We start from the raw sequence: 18272 nt of genomic DNA, 5'->3' as shown, positions 1-18272 counted from the left end.
ACATAAGGAAAAAAAATAGAGCCAAAAGGTAAGGGGGCAAGGGATTCAGAAAGCACAGGAACACCAATAATAGGTGTTCCAAACCAAAGGAGGTATCAGCTACATTGCTACAATGGAATGGGCATGGAAAACTTCATCTGTTTTTGACAGTGAAACTCACAACAAAAGAACTTCCATTTTATACAGTGAAAAAACAAAACAAATGAAAAAAAAAAACCCCTCCCCAACCCCCTGCCCAAACACGCAGTTGTGCCTGAATAAAATCTTAATTTAAACTAAGGTTCGGAACATTAACGCCAAGAGCAATAAAAATGCCTATACCACGTAGGTAAATGCACATTTGCCACCTTTCAAACGCCACAGATGAAGAACAGATTAAAACCTTTGGAATTCAGGAGATTAGTAAAATTCAAAACATTTCACTGAGTTTAGGGGCTTACACCACCAATCCCACACCCGCAAATATTTTTGTCTCAAAACCTTGCTTACATGTGCAGTGCAGTCTGGGCCTTGGCCGCCTCCTGTTTGGTGTTGTATCGGATGAGGGCGGTGCCCTGGGTCAGGTTCAGATGGAATGTCAGCAGTGGGCCATGCTGCATGCAGATCGTCCTCAAGGTTGACCCATCAATCTGAGGAAGAACAGCCAGGATGAAACAGATGTTTGTAATTATTTTTTCAAACATACTTTAATCCTGACTTCATCACTTTAATTGAAAGATATGCTGCTCTCACAAAGAAAAACAGATGAAGCAGTGGGAAGTAAGCAAAGGTGACATAAGTTGATTTTCAAACAGGAACTGGTATGTCTTGACTTCTCACAGCTGCATAGAGTTTGTTTTAGTACGGAATAATCTAAATTATCTTTCCTGTTAATTTACAGCTTGAGTCCAGTTTTCCTTCTTTCACTGAGTTCCTTACACTGTCATGGACAGCTTTTCCAGTAATTATATACAACTTGTACTTCTCACCATCTTCAGTCATCAGAATTTCTACCAAAGGAACCAGGATGTCTTGATCTGCAGCTCTTTGATTTCAGCTGAATGTAGATAAACCAGTATTTAAAAGGCTTTTGCAAAACTGGAAGTATTTCTACAATTAAATTTTTGAAAATTTATTTTGGTGCTGCTTTGTCTTTATGGTTTATGAAACAGTGACAGAAAGAGCCAGTGATTTTGCTGCCAAATCCACCAATGTTCATTCCATCTGAACTACAGTTTTCACAGCAGTGTTGCCTACATTCCTTCTGCAGCCTTAACAGCTTGTTACTTACCTCCAGTAATAGCTGTTCTCCCAGGTGTTCTATACAGAGAGATTCCATTCCTGGTGTGCCACAGGGACATATGAATGGGATCCGTATGTGCAAATACTTAAGGAAGTGCTACTTTCTTCCTTCTTTTCCCCCTTATTTTATAATATAGCTTCAAATGAGGGAATAGGAAGTTGTGGGGTGGCACAAATATGGTCAAGGTTAAAACAAAGAACCTTGACATGAACATACTGTTCTTTCCAATCTTAACCATTCTATAAAACTGTGAATCCATCTGAACCTTTACAACTTCTCTCTCTACTGTACTGATCCCCAGTAAAGAGAAAATCCATAATGAGACAGTTATGATCTGATTCTATTTCCTACTAACTTAAATGCCTCCAAAATATATTCTTCTTCCACTAAATAATTCCTAAAGCATCACTGAAGTATTTTACACAAGCCAGACTTAGAACTGTGCTTTTTCCTCACACCACTTCTTCCTTCATATCAAGGTAAACAGTCTTTTTTACAAAAGACTTGCCATTTTGGGTGATCTGCTGGAGACCTCAGCTTTTCCTTCCACATCAACCCTTTCTTGTAGACTGCAGAAACAAGGTAAATTATCTGGCCGAACAGAGGACTCTCTCTAGACCTCACAGTACTGCTGATAATCATATATGCTGTTCCTAGGCCTTAAATACTAATTTGGAACGCTGAAACCAGGATCTCCACAGAATTCATTCTGAATGGCAGCAAGCTTTGAGAATACTTGTAGAAATAACCTAACTAGACTGGTTTTGGCAGGAACGCTGGAAAAATTCTGTGGTTTCACTATGGAAACACTAAAGTGAAAACTGACAGTTACACACATTTCTTATTGACAACATCCCAAAGAACAGCTATAAACCACTTCATGCTATAGTAATGAAATTTACCCTCACTTCTAAGAAAAATCTTTCTCTTCAATTATTTTTTGTAACTCTTAAGAAATGTTTTAACAGTCACATAACAAAACCTGAACATCTTAAAATTAGCTGAATATATTACAATAGGAAAACCAGTTAGACTGCAGCTCAGTTTAGTAGAAATACGTTGCATGTGCTGACAAATCTGATTTTGTCAGATTTTATTCAAAAAGAAACAACTCAAGAATTCAAAAATCCTTGCTGAAGCAAACAAGTCCCCAGAAACAACCATAGAAAATACCTGTGGAGTGAGATTGTGAAGAACCAGCCAGTAGCTAGGACGAACTGAGCCACCATCACTCCAAGTAGATGCTGCAAATTATAAGACAAAGCAATCAAGACAGATCTGATACAAAGAAAAACCATCTTTCTTTAGTTAATTCTTTCAGAAAAAGTCAACATTACCAGCCCTGTTAAAACATGAATGTCTTATCTTCAGTCCTGAAAGCAAAACCACACCTTTGCTCACAGTTTACATAAAGATTAATTTTACTAGAGTTTATCTTTGAGGAGTTTCTCACACACAGCAAGCATCTAGTCTTGAAAGGCCCTATGTAGCAGGTATTCTCTTCTGGCAGCTCTCAGCCCTTCTTCACTCATTCCCTGAAGCAGGACCTGGGATTCCACCCCTCACTGCACCAGTTACTGACAGCAAACTTCCATTTCAAGAAGAAACTCTCTTTTTTCCTATTACCAGACAACTGCAACTTCTCCATACCACTGGTGCTGTAAAACATACACTGCTCAGATTTTATCAATGGTGCTACCAGTTGATTTGTTCTCACCAGAGCCAAGCCTTGAGTCCTGTGCCCCCCAGCCCCTGACCGATCGGGGTGCTGTGCTGTTCCATGGAGATGATGGTTTGGGGTTGGTCAGGCCAGGAGGTGGGCGGGGCAGCCCTGTAGTGTTCCTTGAGGAAATATGGTTTTTCCACATCTTGTTGGAGAGATGAGTGGGATTGTGTCCTATGGGATCTGGGGACCATGTTGATTTGTAATCACTGAATTTTGCTAGAAGATTAAAGAAATTGTATCTATTAGAGAAACTTGTGAGATTAAGTACCTGCCCTATCACACTGAGTCTTTTGACTACATTTATATTGGAGAGAAGCAGGAAACAGGACTATACAACAGTTAATTTATCATACCAAAAAACCTCCATGTTACATGTAAATTAATATTTGCTTATTTTATATATGCTGATTAAAAAAAAGGAATATACCAGGATCATTTATGATAATGTAGCTAATTGCAGTAAATTACATCATTAATTAGATGAACAGCAACTTTTATGTCCACACTGCATTTCATCTGAGAAGAATTTCTTAAAGGTTTTGGCACTACTGACCTTTAATGAAATTGAACCTTAATGTAAAAAAAAACCTGCAGAGCACTGAAAGGAGTATTCACCATTCTTGGTCTCCTAAGCTACTGTTGCCTCCTAAAGGTGTCCTCCCTACAAGATCAAAGCTTTCTTGAGAGTCACAAACCTCAATGTTGACACAGCAGTACCACATAAAGAAGGCTGCTTTGCTGTGTGATGGTTGGACTTCTAAACACTCTTGACAGCGCATTTTTTTTCTAGAAAAATGTACTACCTGTACTAGTAGGCAGGTGTCTATTAGAAGACATATAGTGGGTATCCTTAACACATTTCAAGAACACTTTATAAAGAAATGCAATAAAAGAAAAAAATAAAAGTGCTCCCCAAAACACCACTATTGGTCATGAATATTTGTGAGCTCTGCCTAAACCAGTTTTTTAAAAAAGGCAGACAGCAAATTCTGCCACGTGATGGACTAAACACTCCAAGTGGAACAACAATGAATTAGTGCTAAATGAAAAATGCTGTATCTGGGTAAGTTTCGAAGCCTGCATACCTGAAGTGCTATGAACGTTGGTGAAGGAATTGTCAGAGGCACTGTAGGGCCAGGCACCAGGTGAAGGCAGCGAGGTGTTGAGGGAAGAATTCGACCCTATCAAAAAGAAACGGAGAGAGAAAGAGGAGACCAAGTTTACAGAGTTTCTGTAACACCATTAAACCTCAAGACAGCCATGACGGTACCAGTGCTAAGCTTTCAGGTGCTCCCAGCTACAGTGCAAAGACATGCAGCTTCCTTCTCAGACAAATGCAACAGACTATTTGTCTGTGATGACCGCAACACTGCAACAATCCCGAGTATCAGAGCGACTTTGATAATCACAGACTAGGTGTTCACTTGTTTTACCTGTGGTGTTGTCCCGCAGAAGTTGGTGGTCAGTATCTACAATGGGAGATGTGGCTGTCCCCCCCAGCACACTTCCAGGGGTCACATAGGGGTCAGATTCAGGGTCAATGTTTTGTATACCTTTCCATGGCACTCCTGGTTGGAACTCTGGACAGGAGAGAAAAAGGAATTACATGCAATCAGGGAAATATTACTTACTAGAAGTAATTGCTGAAGGTATTTCAGGATGGTAAACAACTGTCTTCTACACTGTTCCTTATGGGCAAAAAAAAGACTACATGCTAGAATCGTAATCTATTTCACAGTTCCTCGCACAGCACTAGCTCTGCTTTCATATGAATACAAGTCTACACTACAAAAAAAGTGGTACAAGGGCATCCAGTATCCCTTTAAGTGCTTCTGCTTTGCTACATTCAGATGAGGTTTCAATAGTTTTAGCAAATTCCATATAAGATGTGTAATATTAGATCCATACACATATTTTGTGTGCATGCAGCAGCCTTTCTCCAGCAAAGGCTACCTACCTTAGGCGTTTGGAAACACATTTGGCACATCACACTGTATGTACACAAACACTATATACATTACCTATTAATACTAAGGTAAGATGCCTTGTGGTAAAAGTAATGTGTATATACTCATTGACATTCTTCATGCTTCACAATGAGATGGGATATACTTATCATGCTTTAGTTTGAACTACAGCTCCAGGCATGCCATAATTTTAAGACAAGAGGATGAATTTATGAACACACAAAGACTCCAATTACTGTAAGAAAGATCAGTAACTTGGTTCGTTCAATAAATAAAGTGCTGTGGTCAGTTCTGGAAGCAGTGGTGCAAAAGTAAAACTGACGAACACAAAAACAAGTAAAGAAGCTTCATATATTATGGGACAATCTGTGTGTGAGAAGAGTGCAAAGGTGGCAGATTCATCCCTTGTTGATACAAGTCCAGGATACAGAATTCCTAACCCAAATTTCTGAAATAATTAAAAATAGAATATTATTATACAATTAAAGATCCATTATTAAAAGCGGGATCCAAGATACACTCTCTAGAATGAAGCAACATAGGATGAATCTGGCCTGGAAGGGTTCATTTCAATCACCTTTGTAATGAAGAATTATAGTCAAGACTATGACTTGTCACAGACAAATACAGAAGAAAATATGATACTACTGGTTCAAATTATTGCCACAGCAAGGGCAGTATTAGACTGTGATAATGCAGATGAGAATCTGGGAGAAGACAAAATAAATGCCCTACTGGGTCAGAACTACAGTTCATCTGTGTTTTGCCAACAGCACTAGGAGAAATACCATTAAGGGACAGAACACAAACCTGGCCACTATCTGTGGACTATTGGCCTCACACTCTCCCTGTATCCATAGTTGTCCTAACTTAGATGGCAGAAATACCCTCTCTATCTGCTAGCACCAGCTTGTGAAACTGTTTTTCCATCATTTTATCCAAGCACTGTTTCAACTGGCCAGTATCACCTGTCTCAAGAAGCTGTGAAAGCAACACAACCTGAAAGTTCACCACTCCTGATGGAAAAAAAAAGCTCCCATCTATTTAAAATTTATATCCTCTTAATTCCAGCATTTGCACCATGGTTCTAGCATTGCAGGAGTCACAGAATTACAATTCTGCATTTAGCTCGTTCCCTGCCTTCATGATTTTATAAACCTCAGTTACATCTCCCAATCTTTAATAACAAAATAATCCAGGTATCAAAACTATATGAGCAATCAGCAGCTCATCATGGAAGGTCTCTGCTCAGCTACCACCAAAATATTGCCATCCCCTGACAAGTAGGGCCTCCCTTTGTTAAGGAAGAAGTAATACAGCTCTTGGGTCTACTCAAAATATCTTCTCTGTTCTGAGAGAAAAAATCCATGAACACAAGTTAGAACCTGGAAATTAGAGCTTGTTTGGAGAAAAAGAAAAGGATGTCCAACTCTTCTATTTGCAAAGATTCTGAGAAACTGAGACTGAAAATTAAGTGCACAGGAAGCTCTAATCAAAAGGTTAATGAATATACAAACAAGGCTCCAAGAATCAAGGGTATTATTGTTTATGAACACATATACTCATCAATGAAACCCTGGTCTGGAAAAACATTTCCTTGAACTACAGCATACTGACAAATTTTCAAAGTCTCCTTTGGGGCTGATTATCATGCACATTCACCAACGCTTGTTTAAAGACATGCTCTTTTACTTCTAGGCAGTAAAGAAGACATGAAATGCATTTCTCCACAGAGATTTGAAAGGTCCTCTCAAAAAGCTTAAAAATAAGATTATTGTGAAAATCATGACAGAGACATCCAGGCCAGTTTGCCTGAAGTATGACGGATCTTGAATGGGAAAATTACAGTCTAAGTACGACCTAAGTATGCAAGTCTGTGCAACATAACCAAATGACATAGCTCTCACCAATGCAGCAAAACTTGCTCTCACCTCCAGCTGTGATATCAGTTTGATTGGGCACCACTTCATTTATCTTTGTGCTGAACAATACTGATCTCTTGAATGGCAGAATTTCTGCAGCAGATGGCATTTAGGAGGAAAATGCGAAAGGTGTAGTCAGGATGAATGCTGAGTGACCACTGTTTTCATTCAAAGGAAAAATGCACCTATTTCAAGAGGTTTTCTCTTGTAAAACCATTTTTGTTAACAACTTTTTTTTCCAGCACTGGGAGGAAGAAATCTATCTCCATGCCAGGAACTGAGAGAGGACCTAATCTACAAGCTTGTAGAGAAAAACATAAGAGTGTAAAGGTATTTTACATCTTCATTTTTCATCAGGGGTGTTGTATTGATAAGGTAGATCTTGATTTCAGTTTTCCTTGTCAATGAAACCACTACAATACAGTTAGACTACAATACAGCTCAAGTGGCTGATGGTCATGGAACAGTAACTTGTCCCAGCATCTTATGGATAAGAGTGGAACAGCAATAACGGAATAAATGCCACCTCCCAAAACCCAGGATCTGTTACATGAGGGCTGCAATCATAGTCTTGGGCTACTCACAAGAAATGAAGAATGGTACTGAGGCTCTCAGTGAAATTTTATGATCCAAATCACTTACCCTCTCATAGTGGTGAGGCAGTCAGCAACAAAAAAATTTATCACTGACAATGGGACTACAGATATTACTAGGGAAGCTCTATGGTATCAACAAGGGGCAAAGAGCAGCTATCAAACTTTTAACTTCTGTAACAGTTTTGGCACAAAAAACCTTGCCAAAGCCAGTGGCTACTCCAAAACTTGGAAACATGGCAGAGCTGATCTTCTTGTGTCTATTCTGAGCAGTACTGTATTCCTCAGTATAATACAAGGCAATGGTGACTAAGGAAACAAGTTCAGCAACAATGTGTCTGTGAATGAGGTCTGCTAAAGATTACATTTTGGGAGTTTCTGGCCTTATGAACAGGAACTCCAGTCAAAAAAGCTCCATACTTAACAACCAGGCTGACTGAAGTGTAACACAAACATAGCTGTACAGAATGCAGTGAGCAGTATGAAAATTTGTGCATGTGCAGATGTTTTTGAGATAGCTAATTCTTTAGCTCTATTAGCTCATCAGAAGATGTTTTCTTGCTGGAGTTAAGACACTGAGGGCTTCACTCAAAAATCTTAAACTACATTTTCTAGATTTCCTGCAGTTGCATCTGTCACATAGATTCCTAACTTTCTGATGCAAGGTCTGTGCTACTGCTGTACTCAAGAGATGTACCTGGACTTTGTTACTTCTTTGTGCTTGAGAGGATACACAGTAGAGGGTTTGCAGCTAGTACTGTTTTCCTGGAATGCATTTGTCTTCCAGACAAGAGAAAAATCAGAGCACTCACTATTTGCTGAACAGCGTTGGTGATTAACTTCAAGGACACCACTCTATTTAAACAAATGTTCTATATAGAAAATTACATGTATATTCCAATACATATGTACTTTTCCTAGACAGGTTTCTAGCAGAAAAATAAAATTCTGCCAGTGAAACCAGAAAACTTAAAAAATGAGCACCAGCCTGCCATCCCAAAAGCACGAAACCTCTGCCCAAGGCACAAGATTCCTGAGCATAACTGAAGGGTTGCAACACTCTTCTACCATTTATGCGACATGAACTAAAGTGAACCACAAGAGTGTGGTGTTCCCACCATCACAAAAAACCTTACTTCACATCTTTTTCTTTCTCATTCCACCCTATCAATAATTTTAACACTGTATCAGTCTAACAAAGAACAAATAAGGAATCAGTACAAAAGAAGGGACATAGTGGTGTCTATTCTATGACCATATGTTTTCACAAAATTTTCTGTAAATGTAAGAAGATATGAGTTCACCTAACAAAAACCAAAGACTACTCAGGCAATTAAGCAGATAGCTCATATTCAGCCCAGCATTTTTAACTGGAAATTCAACATTTACGTTCTACTTTAATGTGGAAGAAATTTCAAAACCGAGATAGGCCAAGCTACCAAGTATTTTCTTTGTAATTGTTATTTAAGCAAGTATGATGAGGAAAGGTCCAGCACATCTATCTTAAAGCAAGGATACAACCCCTGCCCTTATGTAATACCTGGAGGCCAGCTGGCATTGCTGGATTTACTTCCAATCTTGTTTGTTGGTGGAGATTTGGCAGGTAACCAACTATCACCAGCAGGGCCTGTATGGCTGCTGAGCGGGTCGCCCTGGATTATGTCAAACTGGTTGTAGGGCGATCCTCCGCGAGCCTTTCCAGGGGGCACTATTGCACCTGCAGCATTAAAAACATACATTTACACTTGGGAAAGGTTGGGATCTTCAGGAGTATTGTATATTAACACAAAAATATTTAAGATGCATACTGGTGAGGCAAGACAGTTTCATCTAAACTATTTCACCTCTGGTAAGATGATCCTACAAGGGCATTCCCAAAATTCCCCCTCTCACCATTTTTGTGCATATTGGCATCTTGTGAAGCCACAGAGGGCAGCCCTTCCATCATAGTCCACTGCTTAAAGCGGGATTCTGTTCCAGCCTCCTTCCCTCCCACCATGCCATAATCCATGCCACTTGAGCCAAAGCCTGTGGAACAAACAAACAAAACAAAACAAAACTCAATTGTCATCCTCTGTTTTGTTTTTAACCATCTTTAAATGGAGAGCCATTGTAATCATAAGATGGGAAAAAGAAATCAACAAGAGCAAAAGGTACGTTTAAGGGGCATCTTTCAGTAAGTGTGCTGTGTCAGTATGCCATGATATGCTTTCTTCTTAGGTTTGTCTTCTTCCCATGCAATGAAAAATAATGCAATTTGATTCAAAGCTGACACTTGTCATAACCTTTGCTCTAATGCTTATACATAAATTACTCATTTCTGGACCCAGACCTAAGTAACTAACATAATTACCATATTAATAAAAGGGAAGCTACAGGCAATGCACCAAACCTACTTCCACAAAGCACTTACCACCTGAACTGTATCCAGGTATCTGCCCTTTGGTCTGTAAATCTGAGAGACCCACATTCAAAGGATTGGGTACCATGCTGTCTAAATGTGGCTTAGGCCCAACAGGGTGGGATGGAGAATGCTTCATGCCAGGCTGCCTCTGCTGCTGCTGCTGGAGGGCACTCACCATACGAGCAATCTGCAAATGAAAGAAAGAACTGCTTCATCTATGCTATACTGCAATGCAAATTACAGTAAACATAAAGAAACAGTGAATTAAAGGAGATACAAAAGACCCTGCTCTCCAGAAAGTGCAATGTGAAGAGAGCGGATGATGTTACTAAAGCCAGCACCATCTCTAGTGCAGACTGCATTTCCCCAGCAAACTTCATATTCATACAGTTGACAAAAACAGTGCCACACACCTGTTGCTCCTGCTGTTGCCGCACAGCTTGAGATAACTTTCTCTGGCTCTGTAACAGCTGTTGCTGCTGCTGCTGCTGAAGGAGGAGCTGACAAGCCTACAAGATAAGGGAGGGTGGGAAGAGTGAAAATATTGAGCTCATCAAGTGAAATATAATTGCCAGGAGCTATTCACTAGCAAACGCTTTGCTCAGGATTTAGGTAAACTGTTTCTCATTCTACTCACTCAAATAAAATGGCAATGAATGCATTAGAAGAATTCTAATCCTTCAGTTAAATGTTAAAGTTTCTAATTTAACACTGTGCAACAGAATTACTCGTACCTCCTTTATTCCCATCACTATGACTGTAAGTCTGGAGAAAACTTCATGAAAAATCAACAACTGCTTTCTGTTGGAAAACATGGCTTGGAGCCATTATGAACACACTGTAATCCAGAATAATTACATGGGCCTATTTGGTATATCTGCTGCCTTCTATCAGGACTTTATTACCCCATAGAGCAAAGAGGGAATACTTGTACAAAATAACATCAGTAGAACAAAACAGAATTAGAATAAGTACAAAAAGAAAACTCTTTCAGCAGACAATTTGCAAACTGTCTTGTCTCACAAGATTACAGCTACTTACTAATTGAAACTGGGGAATCTGTGGAAGCTGGCTCAGCATGGCAATCTGTTGTGGAGAAAGCTGGGGGCCCATATTGAAGAGACCAGGATTCAAGCCACTGTTGGGAAACTGTTTGAGCATGGAGGCCGAAACCTGCATGGAAACCAGTTACATATCCTGAATGCACTGCTACGAGGAAAAGATGATGAAGTACAAGTATTTCTGTACAGGAACAAATATGACACCAATCTTCAATGGTGTTCTGGGAAAGACATTACAGATTTATTAACACATCACATTTAAACAAGCACAGTCTATAAGCTGGGCAGAGTGAATACCTCACTTGATTGACAGTATACAGTATTACATGTGCAGATGCAGACACACACACAAAGGTTATTCCCCCAATCAATAAGGTGCTAGAGACTCTGCTAAATATAAATGCTGATATATATGCAGCTAACCAGTAATCACAGTACTGCATTATCACATTAAAAATGTACTGCTTGACAAGGGAAAAGAAAGGCATTCAGGCAGTCACTGGAGCAAAGAAACAGTGCCTCACAGAAAGAGTTAATCTCATTGTACATTGAGCAAGATACAGTAAAAGACAGGAGTAGGTGGAGAAGAATCCCCCCATTTCTCCCTGCATTATTGGAGAGTTACACAAGTACAATTAAAGAGAATCTCAAGAACTGTTCACCAAGTCCAAAGCAAAAGGTAAACTTGTACATATGGAGAACCTGAGGTCTTAAGATTAAGCTCTGCAATACAAATGTAACATGTAGCCCCTTCATCAAACCTCTCTTCTGGGGGGGACAGGAAGCACAGGACAAGACTACTTAAAAAAATGAAGCAACCTGTTACACTTCAAAAACATGTTAAGCTTTCACGTTTATTTGTTTTTTTTTAAATACTTTGCAAAAGCCTATATAAAATATAGGATTCCCAAATTCACTTTTGAGGTTTAAAAATACTGGTAGCGAGCATTTACCATCAACTGCCTTGGAATAAGACAGAATGCTAATGCTTCTGTGCTGAGTTTTAAGTACTTTGACTATCTTATTTAATTTTTCAATTTCTTAACATCAAATTGAGACCAAGACAGGTGTATAAGTAACCTCAATTATGTGCTCTGAAGGCTGTAACTCTACTTTTACAAGTAATCAGTTGCTATAAATTCCTTACCTGGGGAGAAAGGAATTGGGGAGGCACTTGCGCCCGGATATTGGGGGAAGGATTTAGTGGCTGCACTGGTGTGTGCATGCCCCTCGATTGTGCTGTGCTGTTTCCAAACAAACCATGATTGCCACCCTATAAAATTAAAGCAGTAGTGAGAAGATGAATATTGCAGGATAATGGATTTCTATGCTAAAAACTACAGATCAGTAACAATGAGCCAAGTTACTGACTTAAACAGCATTCCCTTAGAATTACAGATTCTGTTTGGCTAAAATCAGTAATATCCTACCTGGGTTAAAGCCACTGTACTACATATTTGAGAAGCAGGTTGTTTCTCCTCTAATACCAAAGGGTCATGCTTATCTACTTACTTCAAGACATGACAAATCTACCGTTTTAATATTTTGCACTTTACATATGGGGAAATGGAAACTTGAATACAAACAACAAACTATAAACTCCATCCATTGGCCTAAAAGTATGGCAAGACTGCGTCAACAAGAATTCTGGCCCCCCATTTTAGAGAAGACAGGTACTTTTCCTGAGCTATCACTAACAAGGCTATTATTTTTTTCTCTGTAGGCCTTTTATCAACTAATACTATTTTAGAATTAAAATTTCCCTTCCACCATGAAAACTACAAAATTCTGGAGTTGGGTATTTTCCTTCCCCTTTTCTCCCACTAAATTTGAAGAAAATTTTCAAGTAAGAAAGAGTTGTGGGGTTTTTTTTCAGTGATTTATTTTCTAACGCAAGAATACTTGCTCTTTGTATTTTCTGATTTATAAGCAACTTCTGTAATAAACCCTAATGCATGAACAAGACCCCAGAAAATTTGTGATTATGTTTCACGATTTCAGCCTCTTGAGCAGACTTTTTTTGGTACAATTTTTCAAATAAAGCAAGAAATGCTATCAAACAGTCTCCTACACTAACTAAGCTACACTCTCCTGCGTCTAAAAGGTGAAGCTCATCCTCCAAAGCATCCTTATGTGCCATGAATTCGTCTTTTCAGTTTCAAGACCCTCATAATTTCCCATCTCCTCTTGTCTACCAGGGTGTCTTTGACCTTCAGATACCTGGGGTTCTAAGGAGTGTATTTTCCACTCTTCACCCATCACTCCCTATTCTGCCTGTCCATGCCAGCATTACTGCACCCAACATAAATCCATCATTATTCCAAACTGAGATCGTGCAGGCCTTCACTAAAACCTCTCCTTCCCTTATATACCAGGATTTCATAAATCCTATCATAACACTGTGCATAATACTCCTACCATTAATACTGTGCATCCTCTGCTATCCTTTTGCTCAAACACAAGTGTCTCCTCCTGCTTCAACACTGGCAGCACTACAGATTGTCTCATTCACCTGCATCCCCCTCCATCCAAAGCACCTTCTCCTTCAGAAGCAACTCCTAAGAATGCAGGAGGACAAACAAAAAAACCCAAAAGACAAGAGGTTTTATTCTGTAAAGAGTCAGATGGAGTCAACTATACATTAAAATTTTTGAGAGGCCTTGAAACTGCAGTTACACTTTCAGCTCTCTCTGTAACTCCTCTCTATACCAAGAGTTCTGCACACTGAGATCAACAACATGCCTGCAAATTTTGGACTCAATCTGATGTTCAACACTGTGTCACATAGAAACAGAAAGACAACACAAAGAAACACCATCATGTTAGGCATATGACTACATAAACTAGACCAGCTGCAATAATTAGGTACTTATTCTTTCATTTCCTAGTATTCCTAAAATATTTTCTTCTAGAATAATGCAGAACATAATAGCCAGAAATTCTTTCAAACTGCAGTTAATCACTTAAATTCTTCCCCATAATTTCCCTACATATAAAAATATTGCTACTTCAAGAATTTTTAAAAGCTACTAAATCAATCCTTACTTTGAACTGTGAGGAAGGGAGAAGGGAACACACACAATTCTAAATCACTGCAACTTTTTACAGGCACATTTCTACATACAAGGTCTTTGAGTGGAGTCTGAAAAACTTCAGTGTTGGGTTTGATGAGGCAAATCAACAGCCTCTAACTGGGTTTTAAGCCAGCAATTAGAATGATGGATACAACTAACTTCACGACTTCTGAAAAGCACATCCACCTGCTGTTGCACTGCAATTTAAGAAGAGGCCAACAAAACCAGAGTATGTTCTGATGCTAGAAACAAAAGTGGACTGATTCTCAATGGCCTGAGACAGCTGAAATTACCATTAACAATCTTAATCTATTCAGCAGAAAAACAAATGCAAGCAACCAACTAACCAGGATTAAGCCCAGGTTGCAGCCTTACAACAATCTTATAAGGTGGCCTGCTTACTTGTCTAGCAGCGAAGTTTTGGGGACTGAGCCCTGAGCCGATTGCCCCAAGGCCGACGTTGGATAGTGTGGAACCAGAGGGAGACAGCTTGTAGCTGGGAGAAGGGGAGAAGGGAGAGCAGGGAGCCTCATCCCCAAGGCACCCATCTTGATTGGAGAAAGGCAAAGTCAGCTGAAGCAGCAGTTAGCCAACAGCAGGAGTTGGTTAGTGAAGCAACAGAATGCAAGAGGAGAGAAAGAGGGATGTGAGTGATTAGGAAGAAGCAAAGTTAATTTGTAATAGCAATTACAAGGACAAAACTTCTGATTCAAACGATCACTTGACAATTAAGATTTTGGTCCAAGGAGATACTCTTAAGTTTCATTTTTAAAAATACGTTTTAAATTCTCATGAAATTAGTTTCTGATAGTGGCTATTACCACTATAGAAGCAAACAAATCTTGAATGAATTCCTAATGTCAGCACACATCTACCAGGCATAATTTGTTAGGAAACGTATTAGCTTTGCTCATGGTATTTATTAATTATGCCACCAGAGGGAGTTGACAAAACTGCTTTTCGGCTTGTTATACCAAAATGGAGGAGTTAAAAAATTCCTAGACAGTTAACACGCCTTCAGAATTTTTAAACCAAATTTGTTTTCCATTCTACATGTGATAAACTGTATCTAAAAAAAAACCCAAAACAGCCCTAGAGTATTCTGCATCTATTGGACACTCTCCCATTCATAATGTGAAGCAATTAATACTTGATAATAACAGTGAAAGCTTCTGTTTAAAATAGGCAAGAATATGAAAGAAACACTGTCATAACATACAACAGATGTCGCAGAGAAACAGATGTCGTACAGAAGCTTACAGTACACGGACATACAGCAAAAGGGGTTGTGGAATTTAGAAAGGGTGTTTCCAATAAATGCCAGACATGAATGAAGAAAAAAATTTGGAAGACTGTGAGTACTTAGATTTACTTATATCTCAACCAGTTTTTATTTACATTAGATGACTGTAGCTAGTAGCCAAAAGATTCATCATGATGAAACCTGTAACACATTTTATTGCTACCAGTAGTTTACCTTTCTAAGAAAAAAGAAAGGAATTTGTCTACATCAAAACCAGTCTATTCTAGAATAAAAAGCCTCGCTCTCACCAATTTTGTCTACGCACACCTGACATCTGTTCTATACACACATTCCTTCTACCACAAAACCACCCCACAGTTTTTACTACTGAGCCCACTCAGGGTTATTCAATTTTTAGCACCTGTGGAGAACAAGGGTAAAACCTGGGATCTTGAACATAAAGGTCTAAAGATATTTCTCTCACCTTCTCAAAATAAGGCCCACTATCTGTGGTTCCCATGTCTTTGGAATTAGGTGGACGGAACCCAGATCGATCCTTTCTCATCATGTCATTAAAATCCCCGAGATTCACAGCTCGTTTATCTACCTCAAACTTCTTATCTGGGAGACCACCTGCAAAAAAAGAAATGAATGCAAATAATCTCTACCATGTGTCATGACAGCAGGTTCACAGCCAAAGAAATAAACTTTAAGATCAGGGTACTAATTACATCTGTCTTATAATTTAGCACAGCTACAGCTGGTATTAGAAGTGTTGAAAAATAAATGTAGGAAGTTTCATTTAACACTGAATATGCCGATTTACTTTATGGAGTTTAATGTTAAGTACTTACCACAATTTATGTAGAGATATAAACATAAACATTTCAAGTAATTATATTAATTAATACCTAATTCTCTATGTCTCCCAAAACGTGCACTGTAATTTTCTGAGATTTAGTATGTAGAAAGACCACTATTTAAGTTCTCCATTTAGTCTGCTTAGCTTCTGCTGGGTTTGACATTGAGAAATTGAGATAATTTGAAAAATTTGATCACATGCACACAATTTGGTCAAGATTGTCCTACAGTCACATGAACTTGATTCTTTAACACAAGACAATCTGTAACTTCAGATAGAGAACCAATGTCCCTCAGCCTGTACACAATAACACAACCAGTAACAGACACTTTTCAATCAGCCTCTAAAGTCTCCTGCTATTGTTTAGTCAGCAACCTGGACCAAATCGAACATACACGGTGAATAAGACATTGACTTTCTCCAAAAGCTTTATCAACAGCCAAAGAGCTGACTGGAAGAAGTTTTCCACCTTACACACCGAACTGTTGCCAAGGAACAATCTTTTTGGTCAGATGCGACACCTGTAAGCTATCAGATGCATATTGCTATGTTGAAGTAGATGGAAAACATGTTTGTTTTAAAATACGGATGTGATAGAAATGAGCTTTACTGGTATTTTTAATTTTAGAGAATACTGTTCAGTTAGTAGCACAGATGGTTTTTCCAAGAATCATTTTAAAAACATGTCAGCACACTTAACAAGAAAATGTGTGACTTTCCAAAGGAAATTGGTGATAGATAATCTACCCTACCATTGACAAAACACTAAACCTTTATCAGAGCAGACAGCTAATCGCTTTAACCTTCAAGACAGAATTCTTCAAAAAAGCTTCTCAAATCCAGCATCTCTTCCTAATGTCCAATCCCAATCTATTAATATTCACAGCAATGCTAGAGCCAAGAAGCTAAGAAACTGACCACTAATTGTGTGGGGTTTTTTTTAACCGCACAGCTTTCAAAGCTGATGCAGCCTCATCCTCTCAGATGCCTTCAACATCATTTATCACAAGACAACTGACAACTCACCTACATATCTTAGCTTGTAACTGGAGTCATACTGACCTGGATGAGCTTGTGGATTTCTGATTCCTTTTCTAACATATCCTGAAAGCTACAACTGGCTTTGCAAAAGCACTCACAAAGTGTCACAAACAGCTCAGTGCTGTCAATATCTACATCACACCACTGCACACAATGCCAGCAATGTGCTACTAAAAGGCTCATGTGCTTAAATTCCACACAGGAAGCCCTGGCCATCACTTGCTTGAAAAGAAACTGAAAGCGAGGCACAGTTGCATCACTGTCTGAAATGAAACTGGGTCAATGCCAACACAAGATGACTAAGCCACAGAAACACCCTTGCATCTCTTGGTTATCCTGATGATCCAATCAGGTCCTCAAACATTACTGAATGATGCCTTGTAAAATACACAGAGCATTAAAAGAGCACCTCTGAAGGCTTGAAGCACAGATTTGCATGTCACTTAGTGCTGAGGCAGCTGCTTAAACTTCAGTATAAACAAGGCCTTACAGAGAAATGATTGCATTCCTTTATCCCATTCATAGAAAATTCTAATGCAACTTTGAAACATGTTGTGTGAGTCTTGTCTTTTGAACTTGTCAACTAAAGCAAAAAATAATGGAGGGGGCTAAAGAATAGCCTTACCTTATGTAGTACATGGCAACTGACAAAATGTGAAAAGTTTGAATTACCCTCTACAGTAGGCAAAAGCACTTGTGTATGAATAAATATGAACCCCTGAATTCTCTACATGCAGAAACATAGAACCAGTTAAAAGTTATTCCATCTTCATAAAAAAAGACCCTATCATTTCTTGGATTTTTCCCAGTATTAAGAGTTGAAAAAAACACTGTGAAAAATGCAAAATCAAACAAGGACTTGGAAGATGATGCTCACTCCCTAGGGTGGGAAAAAACTTCTAGTAAGTACATCTTCACCATCACATGCACAGAGCTTAAAGAAAAAGAAGAAAAATAAATCTGAATTCAATGCAGAATTATCTGATACGATCCTGCACTGGAAAGTAGAAGATACAAACTGCCGCTGAGCAAAGCTACCCCAAACATTTGCCAAAAAGAGACTCAACATGGTGAAAATAGATACACACCCAGTGGGG

The 18272-nt window shown here is 38.9% G+C and overlaps 1 protein-coding gene across 17 annotated transcripts in view; it reads right to left on the bottom strand.

Moving 5' to 3' along the window:
• TNRC6B (trinucleotide repeat containing adaptor 6B) overlaps positions 1-18272 on the bottom strand; it is a 132764-nt gene that overhangs the window by 13628 nt on the left and 100864 nt on the right. For 8 of the 17 annotated variants that reach the window (XM_085570386.1, XM_021552719.4, XM_085570389.1 and 5 more), the window contains 14 exons: positions 15757-15905; positions 14432-14602; positions 12103-12228; positions 10936-11067; positions 10308-10403; positions 9904-10081; positions 9384-9518; positions 9031-9207; positions 6907-6990; positions 4442-4588; positions 4094-4189; positions 3000-3224; positions 2456-2526; positions 490-629 (listed from right to left, as the gene is read on the bottom strand). In XM_085570386.1, coding sequence (XP_085426512.1) covers positions 490-629; positions 2456-2526; positions 3000-3224; positions 4094-4189; positions 4442-4588; positions 6907-6990; positions 9031-9207; positions 9384-9518; positions 9904-10081; positions 10308-10403; positions 10936-11067; positions 12103-12228; positions 14432-14602; positions 15757-15905 — 1927 coding nt within the window. The remainder of the gene's footprint in view (positions 1-489; positions 630-2455; positions 2527-2999; positions 3225-4093; positions 4190-4441; positions 4589-6906; positions 6991-9030; positions 9208-9383; positions 9519-9903; positions 10082-10307; positions 10404-10935; positions 11068-12102; positions 12229-14431; positions 14603-15756; positions 15906-18272) is intronic. The other 9 variants (XM_021552727.4, XM_021552726.4, XM_085570395.1 and 6 more) reach the window with 4 other exon arrangements.

This window comes from Lonchura striata, chromosome 1A, assembly GCF_050655825.1.
Source record: "Lonchura striata isolate lonStrDom1 chromosome 1A, ASM5065582v1, whole genome shotgun sequence".
NCBI lineage: Eukaryota > Metazoa > Chordata > Aves > Passeriformes > Estrildidae > Lonchura > Lonchura striata.
Note: the sequence above shows the minus strand (reverse complement) of the source record. Positions and strands in the feature narration are given on the sequence as shown.